We start from the raw sequence: 22,686 nt of genomic DNA on the forward strand, positions 1-22,686 counted from the left end.
TGCCTAGGAACCTAGCACTATTTGTGCTACTCAGCTTTCTTATTTCAGTTCAGAATCTTGGAGTTTTCAAGTCAAGTTCTGAGCATGCAGCCTTGCTCAGTGTTAGATTGTAAAGCTGTCTTTTGAGCATGGTGGTCTCTAATATTTTGAGTAGACTTTCTTTGTATCTCTTGCACCTGCATTTGTAAACACATCTTTGTAATGTTCACCAGAATCCTTTCTTCCTGTCAGTTGTGCACCTGCTGTACAGGGCAAAACCCACCCTTTGTATCCTTAATGGGCTGCAAGAGCAAGTCTTGTGAGACTTGTTAAATAAAGTCTAATGATAAACAACCCCTCCTTGCTTTTCTTTGGCAAAGTCTGCCACTTCATTGCGGGAGAAATTTAAGCTTTCAAAATAATATTTTCCATTCTTTCGCATTTACTTTCTTGCTCACCTTATATTTACAGGGTTAGAGTGTGAGACATCTAGGCTCATTGGTTAGATTCGTTAATATGAAAATGCCTACCTATGCAGTCTTTAACATTATTAATACTTACATAACTTAGAATATCTGCCTCCTCATCAGTGACAGCTTACTTTCCACTAAATCTGAGACGAGAAAGGTATTAAGTGCACCTGTCTTCTCCGTCAAGTTCTTCAAACTCTCATGCCCTGCTCAGTATTTTCTCCTGACATTGACAGTGCTTTCTGCGCATAGAAATACCTTTATGTTGCCTTTTCTGCCTCTTTCGTTCTTTCCCCACTTTTCTTCCCACTTGATTTTATCTTCAGGCAGACTACTGCTATCTTATTCTCCCCTTTACTTCCTTGAGCTTTCTGCTTTTTCCTCAGCATATTCTTTTGATTTTAGATAAGGAAAAAATCTCTTTATTATGCCTTCCTCATGTTTCCTTAAGGTAAGTGTGCATGGAATTTTTAGATCCATCTTTTGGATGCAGTCAAAAATCAATCTCTTTCTTTCCCTTTCCCAGGTAATATTGAATTGTTCAGCTCTGCAGAGTTTACTACACTTGCTTAGCAGTCCTAAAGAATCAATCAAAAAGGAAGCATGTTGGACAATATCAAACATCACAGCTGGAAACAGAGCGCAGATTCAGGTAATGAAGCTGGTTGGCTCAGAGGTTCACTTGCCAGCACAAAATCAGATTCTTAGATCTATTGCTGTCCATGCAGACTTTGGCAGAATATTACACACTCTTGCTTGTATTTTGTTTGGCATTTTCAGCAGACTTTTATAAATTCAAGATCAGAACTGGGAAATGTCAGGAGAACAACTCTAATTTTAACTCTGCTCCTCCCCCCCACAAAATATTAGACCAGTTGGAGATGGATGCTCAATACTGTTGAATACAAAACAAAACAAGCAAACAAAAACCACTGGTGAATCCAGCTTTCCATGATTAGAGTAACCTGCGCCATCCCCCTTTCTGCTGGACTCAAGCTGGTTATTTGGTCTAAACAACAACCAACAAACCTATGGTCACGTAAAGCATCCTCACTAAACACACGAGGCATAGCTGTGTTCTCAGATAAATTTAGCAGGGGATCAAATACTTCCCCCCCTCGCTGTAGCACTCTATGTCATATTACTGTGTTGAAGCAAATAATCCTGATTCTTAAATCTGCTATTTGTTTATTTTTCAGACTGTCATAGATGCCAACATTTTCCCAGCTCTGATAAGTATATTGCAAACTGCCGAGTTTCGGACAAGAAAAGAAGCGGCTTGGGCTATTACTAATGCAACATCTGGCGGCTCTGCTGAGCAGATCAAGTAAGTGCCAGCAAGCTTTCCAAACAAAGACCTTCACGGTGGAAGGGTTGTGCTGAGAGCTGGTGCTGCAAAGTTTCTCTTTTCTCCTGCCCTCCTCATCCCCCTTGACCAAAAGATGCCTGCTCTGTTCACACGTTTTCTCATATCTCTGTCAGGAGGGGGGAACCTCTGGTCAGCATAGCTAATGGCCAGAGTTTATGCAGTAGTAGTCCAGCAATATCTGGAGATTTCGCCACTCCAGTCTGCACTATTTGGGTCAGCCTCTTCTAAGGCTTCACCTTCTCGAAGAACTGCCCAGATTCTTCATACCACTGAGTGTTATTCACTGGACATGGGCGAGCGGAACACTGTTCCTCTCTCTCAAGAACACTTCGTGCTTTTGAGGGTGCCTCGGGACGCGGGTGGCACTGTGGGTTAACCTCAGAGCCTAGGACTTGCCGATCAGAAGGTCGGCGGTTCGAATCCCCGCAATGACTGGGTGAGCTCCCGTTGCTCCATCCCTGCTTCTGCCAACCTAGCAGTTCAAAAGCACGTCAAAGTGCAAGTAGATAAATAGGTATCACTCCGGCGGGAAGGTAAACGGCATTTCCGTGCGCTGCTCTGGTTCTTCAGAAGTGGCTTAGTCCTGCTGGCCACATGACCCGGAAGCTATATGCCAGCTCCCTTGGCCAGTAAAGCGAGATGAGCACCGCAACCCCAGAGTCGGTCACAACTGGACCTAATGGTCAGGGGTCCCTTTACCTTTAACCAAGATGCCAGAAGTGGTGCTGCCACTTTGCCAAACCGAATCCTCTCGTTGTCTTGATTCCCAATCCATTGTGGTTTTCAGGTACCTGGTAGAACTTGGCTGCATCAAACCACTCTGTGACCTCCTTACGGTAATGGACTCGAAGATTGTGCAGGTGGCTCTTAATGGGCTGGAAAACATCCTGAGACTGGGCGAGCAAGAAGCCAGGCGAAGTGGAACTGGCATTAACCCATACTGTGCACTCATTGAGGAAGCCTACGGTAAGGGGATGTGCTGGTGGGTGACATCCATATTAGACTATCCAGCTTTCGTTTCTCATGGTTCATTATGACCTCAAAGTAAATGGAAGACTTTCCAAGCAATATTGTACTCTTTCAGTGTCAGGAGGGAGGACCTACTGTACATTTTCTTTCTAGTATTCTTCCTTTGCAACACCTTCTGATACTTCCTCAGTTGCCTTTAATTTTCCAGTTCAAGTAGCATTTAGGAACATAAGAATAGTCTGATCAGGCCAGTTGTCCATCTTGTCTACAAGAGGACTCTCCCCTCTCATGGTTCCCAACGGTGGAGGAAATAATCATTGATAGCCCTCTCCTCCTTGAATTTGTCTAATCGTCTTCCAAAATCATCCAGATTGTTGGCTATCACTGCCTCCTGAGGAAGCAAGTTGCATAGTTTGACTGTACACTGCATGAAGAAGTACTTTCTTATATTTGTCCTAAATCTTCCAACATGCAGTTTCATGGGATGTTCATGAATTCTAGTCTTACAAGGGGGGTGGGGGGATTTCTCTATGTACTTTCTGCATGCCATGCATAATTTCACAGGCTTCTATCAGGTCACTTCTTATTTGCCTTTTCTCTAAACTAAAAAGTCCCAAATGCTGCGACCATTCTTCATATGGGAGCATCTCCACCCCCTTGATCATTTTGGTGCCTTTTTCGGAACCTTTTCCAACTTGGTTCATTTCTGCAGAAAATGCTGGATACAAAGATAATAGCAGTGCCTCTTTTCAAAATAAAAGCAGAATTTTGGAAATACCTCTTCGTATTTGTGGTTGCTTACAGTCTGCAGCACAGGTGGCGCTGTGGTCTAAACTACTGAGCCTCTTGGGCTTGCCAATCAGAAGGTTGGTGATTTGAATCCCTGCAACGGGGTGAGCTCCCATTGCTCTGTCCCAGCTCCTGCCAACCTTGCAGTTTGAAAGCACACCAGTGCAAGTAGATAAATAGGGAAGGTTTCCGTGCGCTCTGGTTTCAGTCACAGTGTGCCATTGTGCCAGAAGCGGTTTGGTCATGCTGGCCACATGACCCAGAAAGCTGTCTGTGGACAAACTCCGGCTCGCTTGGCCTGAAAGTGAGATGAGCACCACAACCTCATAGTCGCCTTTGACTGGACCGTTCAGGGGTCCTTTACAAACGCCAAAATATAAATATAACCAAAATCTTGCAGTTAGGCTGCAGGCTTAGCTGCTGCACTGGGCAGGACATAAAGATCCTCTTAAGTGCATTTTTGTGGATTACAGCACTTGAGGGTTTTGCAGAGCATTTTAATTTTTCTATACCACATCATTACCTAAGCAGCACCTGCAAAGTCTGAAATAACGAAGAGGCAGTTGTGGGATGGGATAGCTCCAGTAGCAATGGAAACTTCTGCCTTTAGAATCTTTGTGGGGTCTCAATGGAGTCTCCTGGTTTTTAATTGATGCTACAGTTCAGATAGCCAGGTCTGTGTATCTCGCTCTGTCTTTGCCCCACCCCCTTCTCAGCAACATGCTGAGCTATCCAGGTGTCCACCTGGCCATCTAGGTGTCTGGGGACTCTAGCTACTGTCAGCCCCAACCAGCATGGCAAATGATATGGCATAATGAGGAATCCACTAATATCTGGAGAGCCAGAGGTTCTCCAAAGATGAAGCAGTTCAGGTATACCTTCATGTTCCAGAACTGAGGGGCTCTGTGTATTTTTCTTGCAGGCCTGGATAAGATTGAATTCCTGCAGAGTCACGAGAACCAAGAAATCTACCAGAAGGCCTTTGATCTGATTGAGCACTACTTTGGGACAGAGGAGGAAGACAGCAGCATCGCCCCCCAAGTCGATCTTGGCCAGCAGCAGTACATCTTCCAGCAGTGCGAGGCTCCCATGGAAGGTTTCCAGCTGTGAGGCGCTCCTGTGCACTGCGTTGCACTTGCCCATCCAGCCCTATTGTAGAGCTCTGAGTTGCCCACAGAGTGGTCCTGTTTTCCATAAACCTGTGTGAGCTCATTTGCTTGCTTTGCACACACGCTTCCTTACAAACACAACTGGAAAACATTTGGCTCTTTGTTGTAGGACGCCACTTCGGTAAGGGCTTACCCTAGCTGCTGTGCCCATCTCTCCAGAGCTTGGGCACTTCTGCAAAGATGTCAGTTTTCCCCAATGAAGTACACACTAAAGTGGTGTAATCCTAGATTCTAAAACAAGGGTGGAGTTTCCTTTGTGTGTCTGTGTGTGTGTTGCAGTGTTCTTGCTATTGACAAAGAGGATTCGAGAGACTCTTCCTTTCCAGGCACTTCTGGAGTGCCTGTCTCATTTGAGGCTCACGCAGAATTTGGAATGGTGGTGGTTCTGTGTGTGGCAGCTTGGGCTTCTGTTAATCTATATATATGTATGTATACTATATATATATACATATATGATACACAGAGATACGGGAAGGAGCTCTCTGTTCCCTGCACTTACAGCCGCCAGTGAATAAGCTGCTCCAGGTTCTTGGAACAATGAACAGTTGACAGCAGGCAGGATTCCTGTGCTGCCCTTTCGACCGCATGGGGTTTGTTCTCTTCTGTCTGCATGAGGAACGGAGCCCATCTCTCTGTACCTCCCATGGGGCAGCCAGGGCTCTTTTGAAGATGTCCGAAATCACGTCAGGGATAGAGGAACTGTTCCTGTCCATCTACCACAGCGTCAATTGGCTCCCTCTACATTCAGACTGAAATCTCTTTCAGGTTTCGAAAGTGGTCCTCATTAACATGGTTCCTGCTGAGAAATCCACGCTTGAGTTTTTGTAAACGTCTTGGTTGAACAGGGCTGTCTGTAAATCACATTCTGTTGTAAATTCTTGACATGCTAAAATATTGAAGCAAAGAAGATAACGGGCTCCCTGGGCCACATCTGCTTACATGGACTGTAGCTTCTAATTCAGGCCAGAAAGGGACACCTGGATTCTATAAACTTCACTTAAAGGCACATAGAATGCTCTTATGACTAACGAAACCTAAGTTCTGAAATCATCTGCCTAATATTCTTGACTGACACCACTCATTTAATCCTTAGTAGAGCTGATCTCTGGCCAAATGCCATCATGTCAGCTTCCTGCAACAACCAGGGGTGTTGTCGTGCCGTCTCCGTGTGTCTGTAGAATGCTCTCTTGACTAGCACCAAGATGGTGGCTCTCCGATACATTCGGACCGAAGACATTGGATATGAACGCCAATTGTTTTGAACCTCTTCACGTAGTCCAAGGCCAGCCGACTCCGACAGCATAGTCTTAATTTAACTTGGCATCAGCCATTATCAGCAGTGTTGTTCACTCTCTTGTGAATGCATGGATCTTGCGGGAGGCTTGCACCCTGTTCCCTGACCGGGCGGCACCTTGGGTCAGTTTGACTTTCCAGGACTTGACCTACCATTACAAACATTGTGAATACATAATAAATTCTGTTGTCAGAATTGTTTGGCAAGATTCTTCATGTTATAATTAACGGAAGAAAACTAACCGCCTGCAAGGAAATATACTTTGTCAACCTGTTAGGAGGTATGGTCTCATCAGTGTTCTTCTGCGTGACTGACCCTTCTCCTGAACACTTTGTATCTATGTCTGTGCTTTTAGGATGGGAGCTCTCGCAGCTGCCAGTTCTGTCCATTCTTCATCAGCCTCCACCCTCTTAAGTTAACTTCCTTTAGTTTTGTGCTGCTTTATGAAGAAGCATCTCTGGGTTACCATTTCAACTTCAGTTGTTTGTAACTTTAAAATTAGGGCTGGGCTGAGATGGGGGGCGGGCGGGCATGTGTTTTGCAATAAACTTATTTCCCATTTTGGTTCTTGTTCCGGGGGAATTTAAAACCAGGCAAAAAAAGTTGGCCCCCTACTATGAGAGAAGGAATCTATGGCCTCTCTATGCCTCTCATCTATGGCATAGTGGGATCATCACGTAACCAAATCCAGCAGATTGCCTGGATTGATGTTTAAAAAGTGGGGAAAGGCACCAAAACCGCAGATGGGAGAAAGAATCCACAGTGAACAGGAAGCAAACAATGTACAAGACAGGTAAGCGAGGTGTGAGAAGAGTAGTTTCATGGGGTGTATTGTGGGCAAAAAATGAAGTGCAGTCTGGTTGGTTTGTTCTTTAAATTAGGTGGCTAATCTTTATAACAACCTCAATGTTGCCTTTATATCCCATAGTAAACCATGTTTCTTTAAGGGTGGTAGCAGCACTGATGAATAGCAATCTTGTTGCAGCTTCCAGATTTTTTTTGTGGCTGAGTTTTTTAAAGTGTAAATTACTGATGACATGTCATTTCTATAAGATTTGTTTCAAATCATGTACTTTAATTGATAGTTTTTCGGGGGGCAGCAAGCTGCATATTTTGTAAGCCAATTTCAGTGAAGGGTGCATGTGGTACAGAAATGTCTCACATGCACAAACACTGACAGTGTGTATATGTGTGTGCTTACCTAGAGTATATATGCACAGGCACACTCCTCCAATGTGTGTGCTAATGTGTATGTATATATGTATATTTACACACATCCTATATCTTTCTCACACCAAAAGTTTTTCTCCCAAGCTAGTGAGAACGTGGTGCATTGGTGTTCCCGCTAGGAAATAATGAATTCTCTCTTCAAAGGAGTGAATTAAACCATAAATACATAGAAGTGAAACGGAGTGCTGTCTTTTTCTTTCATTTTTTAAAAGTAGGGCTAATGTGGTGCTTCTTTCTGTTAGCTGGTGTGGTGATGTACATACGCAAATTAGAATATCCTGTACAATCCAAAGTTGAGAGATGGCAGGTCAACTCTGCTGGAGATGGAGGTGGCTGCGTAAAAGTTCTGGACAATGAGTTGAAGCATCAAACCACACTTCCTAAACCTTTGAAGGCTTGCACTAACACAAAAATATTATTTCAGTGTTGACCTGCTGACCTGGACGAGCAGAACGCTGCCTGCATTTTTTGCTGGGGGGGTGTCAAGGGCAGGAAGGAAATGGATATGAATCTAGCAGAGATTGTGATTTCTGTCCCTACTAGCCCAAAGCTGCTGTATTGAATGCCTCTGGCAGAGAGACCCCCATTGTTGCATATTGGGTTCAAGGGAGACGGCACCCTTGTTCAAATGTGATTTGATTGAAGGAAGCATTTAGGGTCCATACCATAATCTATAAATCATTTTCCAAAGCTGTAGAGTGTATAATAATAGCATGAGAGGATTACTTCCTGTTTACTGGGGGGGCAGGCCACAAAAGGTAGGGGGAGGAATATATAATTTAAAGATACATATTTTGAACTATGTACATTTAGCCCTGTGCTTTGGGTAGTAATTCTGTATACATGTAGCCCAAGACACCTGAATTAGAATGAAAACTATTTCTAGGCTCTATCAAGAACTGAATTTGTATATTCAGAGATCATGGCGCTCTTCTTTATTAGAGAAGTTAAAAATCTCAATAGGAATGCGTAGTATGACATCCCCCGCAGTGTTCAAGGAACTTCTTGGTACCCAGAAAAATGGGATCTGGTATACATTATGCCCAAGCCAAACTACTGTACTATGAAAGGCTACAGATGAGATAATTTTGTAACCCCAAAATTTGACTGTGAAGTTTGCCTTGTAACAAAAGCCAGCGATACGGTATAGACTGAGCAAATGGATCTCCGTATGAACATGTTCCCAAAATGCCACTGAGTTCTACAGGACAAGTCAATGGGTTGGAGCTGGGGGTTCAGCTGAGAAAAACCTGCCCTTGCTTGCCAGAGGCTTCAAATAACACCCCTGAGTGTATGCCAGGCATGGCCAAACTTGGCCCTCCAGCTGTTTTGGGACTACAGTTCCCATCATCCCTGACCACTGGTCCTGTTAGCTAGGGATGATGGGAATTGTAGTCCCAAAACAGCTGGAGGGCCAAGTTTGGCCATGCCTGGACTGTATGCCATTACTTTCTCCTATATAAACCAGGTGAGTTCAGATATATTGCCCTTGAAAATAACAGGCTACTACTGAGAGGAACATCCTCTGCCCTAGGAAGTGGGCCTTTTTAATTTTTAATTCTGTGCATCTTACATGGTTATTCAATGCATGGAGTTCTCCCCTACCATTTTTATCTTCAGAAGAACTCTATATCAAGTGGGTTAATGAGCAATTAGTGGCTCAAGGCTTTTCTATAAAATACTTCTGTAGTGGCAATAGTGCACCCCAATTGAAGTTGGTGTCTTGTCCTGATCCACCAGTGGAATAACATAGATCTTTTGGGGAAAAAGGTATTCAATGTAACACTAAGGTAAATATTACACAGGTGTGATGGAACATTCTCTCCTCTCTTCCCCCTTTTTATTTTACATATTTATAAATTACTGATTCAGATTATTTATAAATCACAAGCCATCAGAGCAGTGTGCAAGATAAAATGAGACCAAAAATGCACAATAAAAAAACATTTCTACAATGCACAATTAATATTTCATAAAGTATCTGGATTACCTACACTTCAGAAAAAAAACCTTTGTGTGCTATTTTAGCCTATCCTGTGATGGGGACATGGGAAGGGGGTACATTTGTGTTGCTGGATGAGCACTTTTAAGAATCTTTGTGTTTTATGTCTCTTTTCTCAGTGTGGTTTCTAATTAATTTTACCTGTTTCTATTTTATCATTTTATGTTGCTTGGAGACCCCCCTTTTTTTGCATAAAATGGCAAACATATGCTAATAGCAATAATAATCATTGGGAAAATGGAATGAGGATCATGTTGTCTGCATAAGGCATCAGTAGAATTTTTTGACAACCGGTAGGTGGGGGATGGGGTGGGGGGAAAGATAAGAGACCTCCTGAATTGCGTAATTTATTCAATTATTTTTAAAAACCCTGCTGGTTAAAGGTCATCTCATGTTGGCTCAAGCTCCACAAAGCTAGTAAATTACAGACCAAGGCAAGCCTTGTGATCAGCAGTGATGTGCGGCATAACAAATTGTGCTTTTTACAACCTACACTCCATACAACCCCACTGTTACTTGGCCTTGATCTCAAGATTGTGGATTCACACCCTACATTGGGCAAACGTTGGACTAGATGACCTTTGTGGCCCCCTTCCAACTCTACAGTTCTATGATTCTATGCTGCGTGTGCTTCTATGCACAGTGCTTTATGGGGGAAAGACGGGTGAGGGGCCATTAATGATCCATAACCCCTTCCCTTGGCGTCTCTGTTTTTGCTAAATCATATCACAACTTTTCAACAAGAGAAAGCCTGTATAATTTGAGTACTAGTATGCAAGGGATGCGGGTAGCGCTGTGGGTTAAACTACAGAGCCTAGGGCTTTGAATCCCCGTGACGGGGTGAGCTCCCGTTGCTCGGTCCCTGCTCCTTCCAACCTAGCAGTTCGAAAGCACGTCAAAGTGCAAGTAGATAAATAGGTACCGCTCCGGCGGGAAGGGAAACGGCGTTTCCGTGCGCTGCTCTGGTTCACTAGAAGCAGCTTAGTCATGCTGGCCACATGACCTGGAAGCTGTATGCCGGCTCCCTCAGCCATTAAAGCGAGATGAGCGCCGCAACCCGAGTCGTCCGCGACTGGACCCAACAGTCAGGGGTCCCTTTACCTATGCATGGTGACAAGGCTAAGTAGACCCAAACTGAAAGAGTGGTTTGTGCTACATCTTTGCTGTAGCTGTTGCTTACCTACATGGAATTATTTACCTATACTGGTATAATGAACACTGGTTTGAGTGCATAACTGCACCTACCCTATGATGGTGAGCACTGCAAAATCATACTGCACTGCGTCCATTGCATCAAGTACCCATATGGCCGCTGCTGACCCTGGAGGATCTATCCAAGTCCCACTCTGACATGTTTGGGCAGCACTTTCGAGGATGAAGACACTTGTCTTTGGAATGATCTTGATGCAACGGTTGTGGCATCTTACGTCGTGTCTGTGCCATGCCTAGCATATTTTTGTGGACTCTGTTGCTCTTAGAGAGAGGCATCAGTGCACCCATTTCTTAAAGAAGTCAAACCTGGACCAGATGGTGACTGACAAGTTGCAAATGCCCCATTATTGGTCAAGAGGGTAACAGCATAGCAACTGAAGTTAATCGTGGATGATGCTGATTATATAGGTCCATTTCAGTGGGGCCAAGCCTGGTTTTTGGAATTGGCCTTATTCAGACTGATCAAGCCCTGGGAAGAGTGACTCTGAGTACAGTCATACCTGGGTTCTCAAATGCTTTGGTGCTCGTACATTTTGGCTCCCGAACGCTGCAACCCCAGAAGTGAGTGTTCAGGTTTGTGAATGTCTTTTGGAAGCTGAACATCCCAATGCTGCTTCCAGTTGAGTGCAGGAAGCTCCTGCAGCCAATTGGAAGCCACACCTTGGTTTTCGAACATTTTCAGAAGTCGAACGGAATTCTGGAACCAATTACATTTGAGAATCAAGGTATGACTGTATAAGCAATTTTCTGCAGCTTTTGATGCCAGTTTTAAGGAGATTGCTAGTTACCAGGAACACACTTTTATTGTGTTTCTGTTCCTACATCAGCAACTAATCCCAGAGAGTAGCGTTAGGAAAGTGTTCCAAGGACCCTTGCCAATTTTCCTGTGGGTTCCACAGACCACCATTTTATCCCCAAAATTGTGAATACTTCCTTGAAGCCATTAGGGTATCACACCCATGTAAGTGGCTATAGGACTGAAGTCCTGAATTGTATCTCCTTTTAGTGCTATCCTCTGTGTTGGATTTCGAGTGCATGATCCTCAGGGCAAAGGCTTGTCTATTCATGCACAGCCAGACTTTCTGACCTCTGAACTTCCCAGTATTTATCAAAGACTTTTGAATTGGGCACCCTGTCAACTTCGATGTATGAGTTTTGTGTTCTGAGCACTTGTTCTGCACTGGAGCAGAATCACATATGCCAGTTATATCCTGAAATAATGAAGATGCCAGAGATTATGAAGTTTAGAATCAAAGGTTTTAGGATGATATCAACAGAACAGAAAACCAGAATTATTGCAGATATTAGCATCCCAAAACATTCACGGCTGGTAGATGATATGAGAGCAAGCGGTAGCGTCTACATTCCATTACTGCTGTTTCAAAGCGTTAGGTCACATACCATTAAGATATCTGTGCTACCACTGTGTGTGTGTGTGGAGAGAGAGAGAGAGAGATTCCTATGTATGCTATTAGTCACTCAAGGTGAATTCAATACCTTGCTTCAACAAGCCTATCGACCAATACAGAAGGTGCAATGAATATTTTAATACATATAGTAACTGAATGGAATTGGATACTGTATTTAGCTTTCTTTGAAACTGAATAGTTACTGGATACTACCAAAATATGAAATCTTCATAGGATTACCACAAAATAATTTTATTTTCTGGAAGCTCGGAAGCAACCCTTGACTAATGAATATGCCTTCCCTCAAGCCCCTCCTCCTCCTCCTCTATAATTAAAAGACAACAATACATCTGAAGTATTGTCCTTCCTCTTGACTATGGTTTGGCAGAGACGCTCTGAGCGGCCTCTTCTCTCCAGCGAGCTTTTTTCTCCAGATTCTGGCTCGTCAGGGATTCGTGCCTCTCAACAGCCTGCAGCAAAGAAGAGACCACAGAAGCATGTAAGAAAAGTAACCATGGCACTATACAGTATTTTGGCTTCAGGTGTCATTCCTGGAATGTAACCCATAAGTAAGTTTCGGGTTTGCTGTATGAAGACTTGAAAGGCTTTTTAGACTCCAGGACTTATGACCACTCAATGGAAGACTCTGCACTACTTGAAGGACTACAAGACTTGAACCCAGACTGTTTGGTTCTATGTCAGACAGGTTAATTTCTTTATTTCAAGAAACAAGTACAGTGGTACCTCGGGTTAAGTACTTAATTCGTTCTGGAGGTCCGTTCTTAACCTGAAACTGTTCTTAACCTGAAGCACCACTTTAGCTAATGGGGCCTCCTGCTGCTGCCGCGCCGCCGGAGCACGATTTCTGTTCTCAACCTGAAGCAAAGTTCTTAACCTGAAGCACTATTTCTGGGTTAGTGGAGTCTGTAACCTGAAGCATATGTAACCTAGGTACCACTGTAATGATAACAGGACGAAGAGCCCCCATATATATCCTCTCCTGCTCACCTTAAGAGCCTAACAGATAATAGCAGAGCTTTCAAGAAAAAGCAGAAAAGAGTAACTAAGCATCAAGAAATGGAGATGCCAAACATGATGCTATAATCCTGTCTGCCAGTGGGGGGCCATTTCAAGCCCTCTCCATATTGCAGTTTCCAGCTAACATTGCAGTATATTTTTTATGAAAACTATAAGCAATCTCCCACAGAGCCATTGACATAAACTGTTGATAATGCACTGAATTCCACATTTGGGGAAATTCCCATTCTCATGCCCATCCTACCCTGACTTTGATTCTAATTCCCTCTTTCTTCCTCTCTACCTCCCCCCATCTCTTAGGTTTATCCTTCCGTTTACTTTCTTAAGAATACAACCACCCACGTTTCCCCTGCTGTAGTATTCCCACAATTTAATTGCTGTTCCTGAGAGGTTGGGCTGGTCCATTAGGTCTCCCCCCCCCCCCCCGCTATTGCCAGCCTCTTAGCTCTTTTGTACTCACCCGCTTCCCCAGAACGACCATCAATATGCAGCCCATGATTGTCAAGGCAATCATTACGTAGCTGATCTTCACACGCATCTTGTTCCTCGCCGCATCAACCATCTCAAACCTTTAAAGAATGAATTATCCTAAATTAATTATCATGGATTACCATTGTCAAGCCATAGCTGCTTCCACTGCCTTGCCCATCTTTTAATGGGGAAAAATCAAAGGAAGAATATAGTTAAAGGCTGCTAAGCCATAAGGCCTGTTGTGTTTGTCGATGGAATTTGGTATGGAAGTCCATGGAGTGATATATGGAAGTGAGAGCTGGGCCATAAAGAAGGCTGATCGCTGAAGAATTGATGCTTTTGAATTCTGGTGCTGGAGGAGACTCTTGAGAGTCCCATGGACTGCAAGAAGATCAAACCTCTCCATTCTGAGTGCTCACTGGAAGGACAGATCCTGAAGCTGAGGCTCCACTACTTTGGCCACCTCAGGAGAAGAGAAGACTCCCTGGCAAAGACCCTGATGTTGGGAAAGATGGAGGGCACAAGGAGAAGGGGACAACAGAGGATGAGATGGTTGGACAGTGTTCTCAAAGCTACCAGCATGAGTTTGACCAAACTGCGGGAGGCAGTGGAAGACAGAAGTGCCTGGCGTGCTCTGGTCCAGGGGGTCACGAAGAGGCGGACACGACTAAACAACAGCAAACCATAAGGCAAAACCCATTATTGTACCATTCTAGGGACTACATAACCCCTAGAGCAGGGGCCGGCAAGGTTTACCTTGCCTGGGCTGGTTCACTCCCACGGAGATGGCTCCATGGGCCGGATTGCGTCTGCGCAGATCCGATTTTCAGCGTCTGCACATGCACAAACATGATTTCTGGCACCGTGGAAGCGAGTCCCTGCTCCGTGCTGCACCGGTTTAGTGCAGGGGTTCGCCGAGTGGGCAGCTCGGTTCAGGGGCAGCCCGTGGGCTGTTTAAATGACCCCCGAGGGCCACCTGTAGCCCATGGGCCGCAAGTTGCGGACCCCTGCCCTAGAGCTTGGGTTAAAAGTGTCCAGATTTTTTTCTTATTCAGGCAGAACTGCTGGCTTGGCCCAGTCCTGCTTGGCTGCTTTTGAAGTCCTTAGACCAGGAGAGCAGAATTGGGAGGCATGCAGAGGCAGGACCTAGAACAAGGTAGGGCACAACTCTGACCTTCAAAAGGACCAACAGGTCCCTTCTCTTCTGAGGGAGGGCGAAAAACTAGCAGACACGACGAGGAGTCAAGTGCTCAGGAGCTTAATCTTCACACAGATGCTGCAAAGCAAGGTAAAGAGAAGGGGAAAGGAATACTTGCGGACCACTCCTAAAATCAACCCTTGAATGGACCTGACCAGGCAGAGAGAAAGACAGTGTGGGACTTCTGAAGAAAAGAGATCTTCTGACAGTGAAGAAATGTCAGTATGGTCCCCTCCGGATGGTTGTGTCTCTCTTACATGGCTTATTCCTTATTAAAGACAGTGTTGTCACTCGGCAGCCATAATAGAAAGGCCAACACAACCCGATTCCTAGTGCGCAAGGATGTCCCCATATGATCTACCAACAACTAAAGACACAGAGGAGCTTGAGAAGGTCTGAGTGAAGGGGCAAATGGAAAATGCCATACAATGTAAGCAAGTGTAAAGTGATTTATACTGGGGGGAAACAGCCGCAGCAGCCCTCAACTTCACCAGAGGGGTCTATCTAACTGATAGGATCTAAGCTGGGAGTCACTACAAAAAGGTTCTTGGGTCATGGCAGATAACCCAATTTGTGGCAGCTGTGAGGAAGGCGAATTCCATGCTAGGAGTCATGAGAAAAGGAGCTGAAAATAAATGGCCAGTACCATTGTACAAATCTATGGTGTGACTGAACTGTCTACATATCTGGTCTCCTCACCCCACAAAAGGATATTGTAAAGCTAGAAAAGGTTGAGAAGAAGGCAATAAAGAATGACCAAGGGGATGAAAGAACTCCCCTATGAGCAAAGGTTACAACATTTGGGGCTTTTTAGTTTGGAAAAGAAAGTAAAGGGGAACACCACAAAGCTATGTAAAATGATGCACAGAAAGAAGAACGTGGGTACAGAGATACTTTTCTCTCTAGAACCCAGGGTTCTAGACGCTTACCTGGGTTCTAGAGAGAAGGGTCATCCAGGGTTCTAGAGCCCGGGGTCATCCAATGAAGCTGGACGGTGAAATATTTTGGCCAAACTTCTTCACACAGCACATAGTTAAACTGCGGAACTTGCTACCACAATTAAGTCAAAGCTGGAAAGAACCTATGAGAGGAAACATTTCTAATGTTGCCTTTCCAAGCCAACATGTAGTCATCACCTCTGTCAACAGTGTGAAAAAAATGTTCAATAAGATAATAAGCAAAGAGCTGACAAAATCTCAGAATATTTGGGTTAGTGCTTCAGCACCCTCACTATAAACCTAACAGGGTTCCCACAAAATCTTTGCAGCTTTTTAAGAACTCAATACTAAAAGCCCATCTGCAAAATAATTCTTGGTCTAGAACTGTATCAAGGAAGAGCTAACACAAAAGCCTGGGAAGCTCTGTGCAATCTACAGTGGTACCTCAGGTTAAGTACTTAATTCGTTCCAGAGGTCTGTTCTTAACCTGAAACTGTTCTGAACCTGAAGCACCACTTTAGCTAATGGGGCCTCCTGCTGCTGCCGCGCCGCCAGAGCACAATTTCTGTTCTCATCCTGAAGCAAACTTCTTAACCCGAGGTAGTATTTCTGGGTTGGCGGAGTCTGTAATGTGACGCGTGTGTAACCTGAAGCGTATGTAACTTGAGGTACCACTGTATTCTGCCTGAATCTGTCGTCGTGTCTGTTTCTACAATTTCATTAAGAGTTTGCCGTTTGAGTAGTTAATTGGTGGAATCAGTAACATGCATGACAGAGGCAGTAACTTCTGGAAACAGAACTGATAATGTAATCACAGTTCAAAGTCAGTTGCTTCTGGCAGCTGCTGCCGATTGCTTTGCTCTTCGACACAGCTGAAAACAAGCAGCAAGCTTTGAGTGTCTGGATCCCTTGATCAGCCTTGCAGAGGCCCTACGCTACTCTTTTTCACACTGGGTGACTACTACTGCAAAGAACATATGATAGGAAGCTACAAAAGCACTCTGCAAGCCCAATAATATTCTTTGTTGATAGGATTTCCTTGAGACACATAGTCAAACAGCACACAGACCAAAGCAGCACAGGAAGGTGAGGCTCTCTGAAATGCTTCACTGCTCCATGTAAAACTAACATAGTCTTCATAATGCTGGAAAAGGCTTTGATACAGGTCAGATGAACACCAATTTTATCCAGCCTGTATCTACTGAAAGCTCAGAACCCCAAAATGGACAGTGTTCAAGAGGCTCAGGCCTAAAAACCAGCCTACACCTTATGCTCATCACATGACGCACAGTGGAAAAATATGCTGCCTCTGTTCATCTCTGTGTAACAAACTGGTTTTCTAGACATTGGCAGAGGGAAAGACAAAGAAATAAGCAGAGGTAGACTGCACACAAGTTGATCCTTCTTTGCCTGCCTGTCTTCAAGGAGAATTTCAGAACCCTCAGTCAGAGCATAGCTTGCACATGACTACTTGTGATGGGATTAAAATGTAGCCAAGCCACATTACACCTCCTAATCCACATACCCGCAATCACTCATCTTTTATATTACCAAAAATTACAACCAGAATTATGCAAATAGCAGTTTTAGCCTGGTTTGCGCTTAATGCTAAGCCGTGGTTTGCTTTCCCAGAGTATGGCTTGTTTGAACATCCACACCCAACCCAAACTAGGTCTGTTTTCTAGCAACAAACCATAATGCAGAGCCAATATTTGTGGTTAACTTACAAGATCCACTGTTTGGCGTTATGTTCAAACCAAACCGTCTTGCTTCGCCACAGTCTGTACAGTTCCCCTATCCTTCAGCAAGCTACAGGTGTACGAGGCAAGAGTAGCTGGAAAACAAGCTGAAGACCCAAGCTGCGGCTTGCTTTCCTGCCTATGAGACAACCTACGGTTTGTTGAACAAGATGTGGTTAAAACAAGCCATGACTTATTGTGTTGTGTGTTAAAGCAGCCAATACTAATTTGAACATCTTGCTGTAATAGCTATCTGCATCTCACTGATTAAAAAAAATGGGTGGTGGAGAGAAAAGAATATTATCTTTATACCTTTGCGAAGGGCATATCCCAGCTTTAGCATGAAATAATTACTGGAGTCAAATATGGAGAGAGTCATTTTAGCTACACTGGAAGTACAGTTTAAAGCAGTTTTTTAAATGCTTGGTTTGTGAAACTCAGACTTACGACACTGTTTCTGGTATATCCTCTTCTTTCTTGAAACGGCCCGTCCATAGCAACAACTTCTTGTCCCAGTCACTGGGCTTGTGTCCTGGAACTTTGAAAGAGGCTGTAGAAAGCAGGGGAGAGAGAATGCAGCGCTTGAGAACCAAACACCTTATCCAAAAGGTGGAATCGAGATAGCGATCTCTTGCAGCACAGCCAGTGACTTGAGGTATGGGGAGCCTCTGGCCCCTGCAGGCCTTCATCTGTCACTATTGGACTCTCCTCAGCGTCCCTGCTCCACCCATCAGGATGCCAAAGCAGAGCTCTCTGTCATTGCTTCACCAGCCTGATCAGCTCTGTACTGAGTTTCCGAGCACAATTCAAAGTGTTGGTGCCGACCTTTAAAGCCCTAAACAGCCTCGGTCCTGTATACCTGAAGGAGTGTCTCCACCCCCATCATTCTGCCCGGATGCTGAGGTCCAGCTCCAAGGGCCTTCTGGCGGTTCCCTCATTGCGAGAAGTGAGGTTACAGGGAACCAGACAGAGGGCCTTCTCGGTAGTGGCCCCCACCCTGTGGAACACCCTCCCTTCAGATGTGAAGGAAATAAGCAGCTATCTTCTTTTTAAAAGACATCTGAAGGCAGCCCTGTTTAGGGAAGTTTTTCATATTTAATGCTGTATTGTTTTTAACACTTGATTGGAAGCCGCCCAGAATGGCTGGGGAAACTCAGCCAGATGGGCGGGGTATAAATAATAAATTATTATTATTACTGACTGAAGAGGAAGTGGATTCACTTTCTCGGTGACCAATACAGAAGCCAATACAGATAATCCAGCTTCTACCTAGGATTTTAATAGGTCATAAGATTTTATGGTAACTATATTCGTAATGTATTTTTGTCGGTGTTTGTTCTTTGATGCTATGTCCTGTCGGCTACGCAAATAAAGTCTACTCTATTCTATTCTATTCTATTCTACTCTATTCTATTCTACAGAAGCCAATACAGAAGCTTCAGCCTAGTTTGCTCAACTTGTTCCTGACCTTTCCTGTTGGGAAAAGAGAGGGGCAGAGGAACTTGGCTTCATTAGGAGCTGCCACCTCAAGGTACCTGAAACTCTCCCCTTTTATCCACTGCTCAGCTATTCCTGATCATGTTAGCAGTGGCAGAGGAGAGATATGGGCTGGGATTACACAGTCTCTCCCCACTCTGCTGATCGGGAAACAAGCCAGCAGCGTAGTAAGTCCTGGGATTCTGGATCACCCTCTTCCCTGCTGCTCAGCTGTGTGCAGGGGAGAGAGAAGGATGGTGCCTGTCTCCTCTGCAAGGAGGGGGGGTCATGTATGTACATGTCTGCAAGAGTGTAGGCTAGCTCTGCTTATTGCTAGTTCTGATCCTACCAAGTATGGTTTTGAGCCCTGTGGGGTTTTTCCTGCATTTAGATAAAACACTTTTGCACACTGAGCCACTTCTGAATGATTAAAGAATTAAAGAGTCTTGGCCATGGGGGTTTAGGAGCTTAAAATACCAGTAGCAAGTATCTGCGTTTCAGACTGCTGATAAGAAGGTGAAAATTCTTCAGCTCATACCAACCAGTACATTTGAACACAACAATTATGTCCCATTCCCTATTCATGAGTGTCTATCTACCAAAAAAAAGTGTGTGGTGGTGGGGGCAGCTGGTCCCAAGTGCTAAACAGTCGGAAAGGCAAAGGTGCAACCGGAGATTAAAGGATTTAATGCTTCTAGACAGTAACAAGTTCAGAAAATATGGGCTGAGGTATCTTCAAGCTATCCACCTTCCTACACAACGACACCTTCATTTACTAATGATCAACCACTTCCAAGTCCTTAGTGCAGGCATCCCCAAACTCGGCCCTCCAGATGTTTTTGGACTACAACTCCCATCATCCCTAGCTAACAGGTCAGTGGTCAGGGATGATGGGAATTGTAGTCTCAAAACATCTGGAGGGCCGAGTTTGGGGATGCCTGCCTTAGTGGCAGCCCGTCAACTCAGAAGTAGGGCTTACTCCCAGGTAAATGAGGTTAGGATTGCAGCCTTAGTCACCCAAACCCTTTAGACAGACAAGGCCTGATTTCAGCAAGTCTCACATATTGGGTTGCAAAATATGGTAGCATACATAGTTAAGCAAACATAGCCGTAGAAAGGAAGGTTAGTCAAAAGTTTATAGGGAAAGGAAATCAAACAGCAAGCCACCACGTGAAGGTAAAGCTAGCACACACATTGCATACAATGTACATGGAACTACTTCCTCATTTTTAAATTGCACAAATTTAAAGAAGAAAATAAGATCCTCAGTACAGAGAATGGATGGGGTTCATTCACTGTCCTAATTTCCAGTCAACAACTACTTCCCATTGCACTATACCTTTTCCTTCAGTGTTAATGGGCTACATGCACACTTGTGGATACGCCCCCATTCTTTCAGATACCGGAAAAAGAAATCTGATTTGGGGCATGCATATAGAACAATTAAAAAAACTACTGGGGGTGGGCCATGTTCCTCAATCAGTACCAGAGGCAGTCACATGCAAATACACATGTTGGATTTCCAGGCATGCTGCTGGAACATATACTGTATTTTTCACTCTATAAGACGCACCAGACCACAAGACGCACCTAGTTTTTGGAGGAGGAAAACAAGAAAAAAAAATTCTGAATCTCAGAAGCCAGAAGAGCAAGAGGGATGGCTGCGCAGTGAAAGCATCAATCCCTCTTGCTGTTCTTGCTTCTGGGATAGCTGCGCAGCCTGCATTCGCTCCATAAGACGCACACACATTTCCCCTTACTTTTTACTGAGTCTTATAGAGCAAAAATTACGGTAGTTATATGCCCAGCTCTTTCCAGCATGACCGAACATGGCAGAAAAGAAAGAAATGAATTTGTACATAGTAGTCAATGACGAGTCATCAAAAAGCAGTTATTTACACAAAGGCTAAGGCTACTACCCTACACACAAATACTTGGGAAGCAGATTCCGTGAAACACCATATTACCAATCAAGCACGGAGATCATTCTGGTTTACCTGAAGCCTGGGGTTTTGGCTTCTGCACATTCTCTGCTTGGGTTTTGCTGCACATCCTCCTGTTCACGAAGCGGCATGGTCCTCCACTTGCACGCAGAGCAGAAGGAAGACGTTTGTCCAAAATCCTAACAACTACACCTGGGAGGAGGAAGGGGGCGGGAAGAAAGGTGACACATTAGAAAAAGTTGCAGCATAAAGAGAGAAACGTAACACAATGCAGAAGACCCTACTCTCGGCTTCAGGTCCTTCAGCAAAACAGTGAATTTAAGAGGGAAAGCGCCACTGAACTCTGCAAGATGTGCTGGTAGAAGTACGACAGCGCCGGATTCAAGATGGTGCAGGCAGTTCTCCCGCACCAGGCGCCAAGCTGAGGGGGCACAAAGCAGTAGGAAGAACAATGACCTATTTAGGTGGGGGGTGCCAAATTTTGTGCTCGCCCAGAACAACCTGTTACCCAAAGCCTGCCCTTGAGTATTCTCTGACTGCATTTGCTTTTATTTCTTTTTGGAAAATTTAATAAGAGCAACAGCAACAAAATCCTGTGGGGGAGAAAGCTCATCTGAAGGTACCCTGATGGGTTCCATAAGGTCACAACTGGAAAAGATACGGTTTTGGGTACTCAAACCTATTCAGTAGCCATCTCACACTTAAGTCATAACCAAAGTATCTAGTGCGTTGTTCAAAACACTAAGACGAGAAAGCAGAAAAAGCCGCACGTTTTTCAAAGTGTCAAAAATTAGCCACAGACTAGGTTTTCCCAGCTAGTTAAGATTTGGTCAGGCGTCCTGTGATAGGACATAGATCAGCACAGGAAGACCAACCTGGAACCATTTTGATTCCTAAACTGAGCAAATGTTTTCTCTGCAAGGTCAAAGTGGAAAGGCCTTCCCATTGTCTTTTCCTTCACAAATCCTGTCTTAAGGGTATGTCTGTGTTTGAACAGGGTGTGAGCCTGTGATCTGGCCCAGGAACTAAGTATTTATCTACTACAAAAGACTGGCCAGGCTCCCCAGGCAATCCAGTCAAGTGAGCATTAACAGGTGATCTGCCAGACAGGAGATAAACAAGGACAAGAGAAAAAGAACATTTAAATTTCTGTTTAGACCGCCTTTTTCTGTGATGTAGGTATGATGTTTCTGGGGGTGGTCTTGATCTACAGGGTGGCAATTTCAAAAGTCTTTATAAGGCCTTGCGCACCATTTTTCTGGGTCCCTCCTCTCTCCTGCATGTGGGGAGTGAGGACCCTGTTGCAACAGATCAATAAAGATCAGGCTTACTAGCTGCTTTGCTTCTCAATATTCTCAGCTTGGCTTCTGTTATTCTCTCCTACCAATAGGGAACCTATGTAAGGACTCTATATGGGCTCTTGGATACCCCATAAGGGAAAAGGGCATATATATTTTTACAACAGCCCTTAAAACAAGTTTAGTGATGAAGTATTTGGCCTGCCCTAAGTCCAACACAAATCAATATTTACCAGTACATTCTTTCTCCTCTCACACACTGGAGTATGTTATGCCCAGAATACTTTGCATTTCTCTCCCCCTTTTTCTGCAAGGTGTGCAGAGTCTCCTCCTTTGGTCCCCGCAACAACCCCGCCAGGTCTCCCGGGCGAGCTGCACCACCTGAACCCGGCTCTCCCCGGGCGGCCCTTCGCTTCGGCTTCTCCCCGCCGCCGTCCCCGCTCCGAGGTGGGGCGAGGGCGAGGGACTAGGCCCGGCGCGGCCGAGGCACTCACCGGCAGCTGCAGCCATGGCCCCCAGGAAAGAGGCGCCGCCGCCGCCGCTTCGTCCCCGCCGAGGCCCCGGCTGCCCGCTTACGAAACGCGCCTCGGAGGGGAAGGAAGGTCGGGAGCGGAGCCGAGAGGAGGAGGAGGAGGAGCTGTGGGCGTCGCTGGCCTCGGAGGCCGCCCGAGGGGAGGCTGAATGGCGGGCCGG

The 22,686-nt window shown here is 44.9% G+C and overlaps 2 protein-coding genes across 3 annotated transcripts in view; one reads left to right on the forward strand and one right to left on the reverse strand.

Annotated features, from left to right (window-relative positions):
- KPNA1 (karyopherin subunit alpha 1) overlaps window positions 1-7,447 on the forward strand; it is a 32,251-nt gene extending 24,804 nt beyond the window's left edge. For both annotated transcript variants that reach the window (XM_081894585.1, XM_081894584.1), the window contains exons 11-14: window positions 976-1,101; window positions 1,649-1,776; window positions 2,606-2,784; window positions 4,499-7,447. In XM_081894585.1, coding sequence (XP_081750711.1) covers window positions 976-1,101; window positions 1,649-1,776; window positions 2,606-2,784; window positions 4,499-4,686 — 621 coding nt within the window. In that variant the 3' untranslated portion in view covers window positions 4,687-7,447. The remainder of the gene's footprint in view (window positions 1-975; window positions 1,102-1,648; window positions 1,777-2,605; window positions 2,785-4,498) is intronic.
- A 4,271-nt stretch (window positions 7,448-11,718) lies between these two features.
- FAM162A (family with sequence similarity 162 member A) lies at window positions 11,719-22,652 on the reverse strand. Its single transcript, XM_081894940.1, has 5 exons — window positions 22,488-22,652; window positions 20,750-20,887; window positions 17,724-17,826; window positions 13,391-13,499; window positions 11,719-12,362 (listed from the first exon to the last, which is right to left on the reverse strand). The coding sequence occupies exons 1-5, from the start codon at window positions 22,501-22,503 to the stop codon at window positions 12,267-12,269; spliced, it is 462 nt and encodes a 153-aa protein (XP_081751066.1). The 5' UTR covers window positions 22,504-22,652; the 3' UTR covers window positions 11,719-12,266.
- Window positions 22,653-22,686: the final 34 nt, after the last annotated feature.

Source organism: Podarcis melisellensis, assembly GCF_964234715.1.
Source record: "Podarcis melisellensis genome assembly, chromosome: 17".
In the NCBI taxonomy this organism is placed as follows: Eukaryota; Metazoa; Chordata; class Lepidosauria; order Squamata; family Lacertidae; genus Podarcis; species Podarcis melisellensis.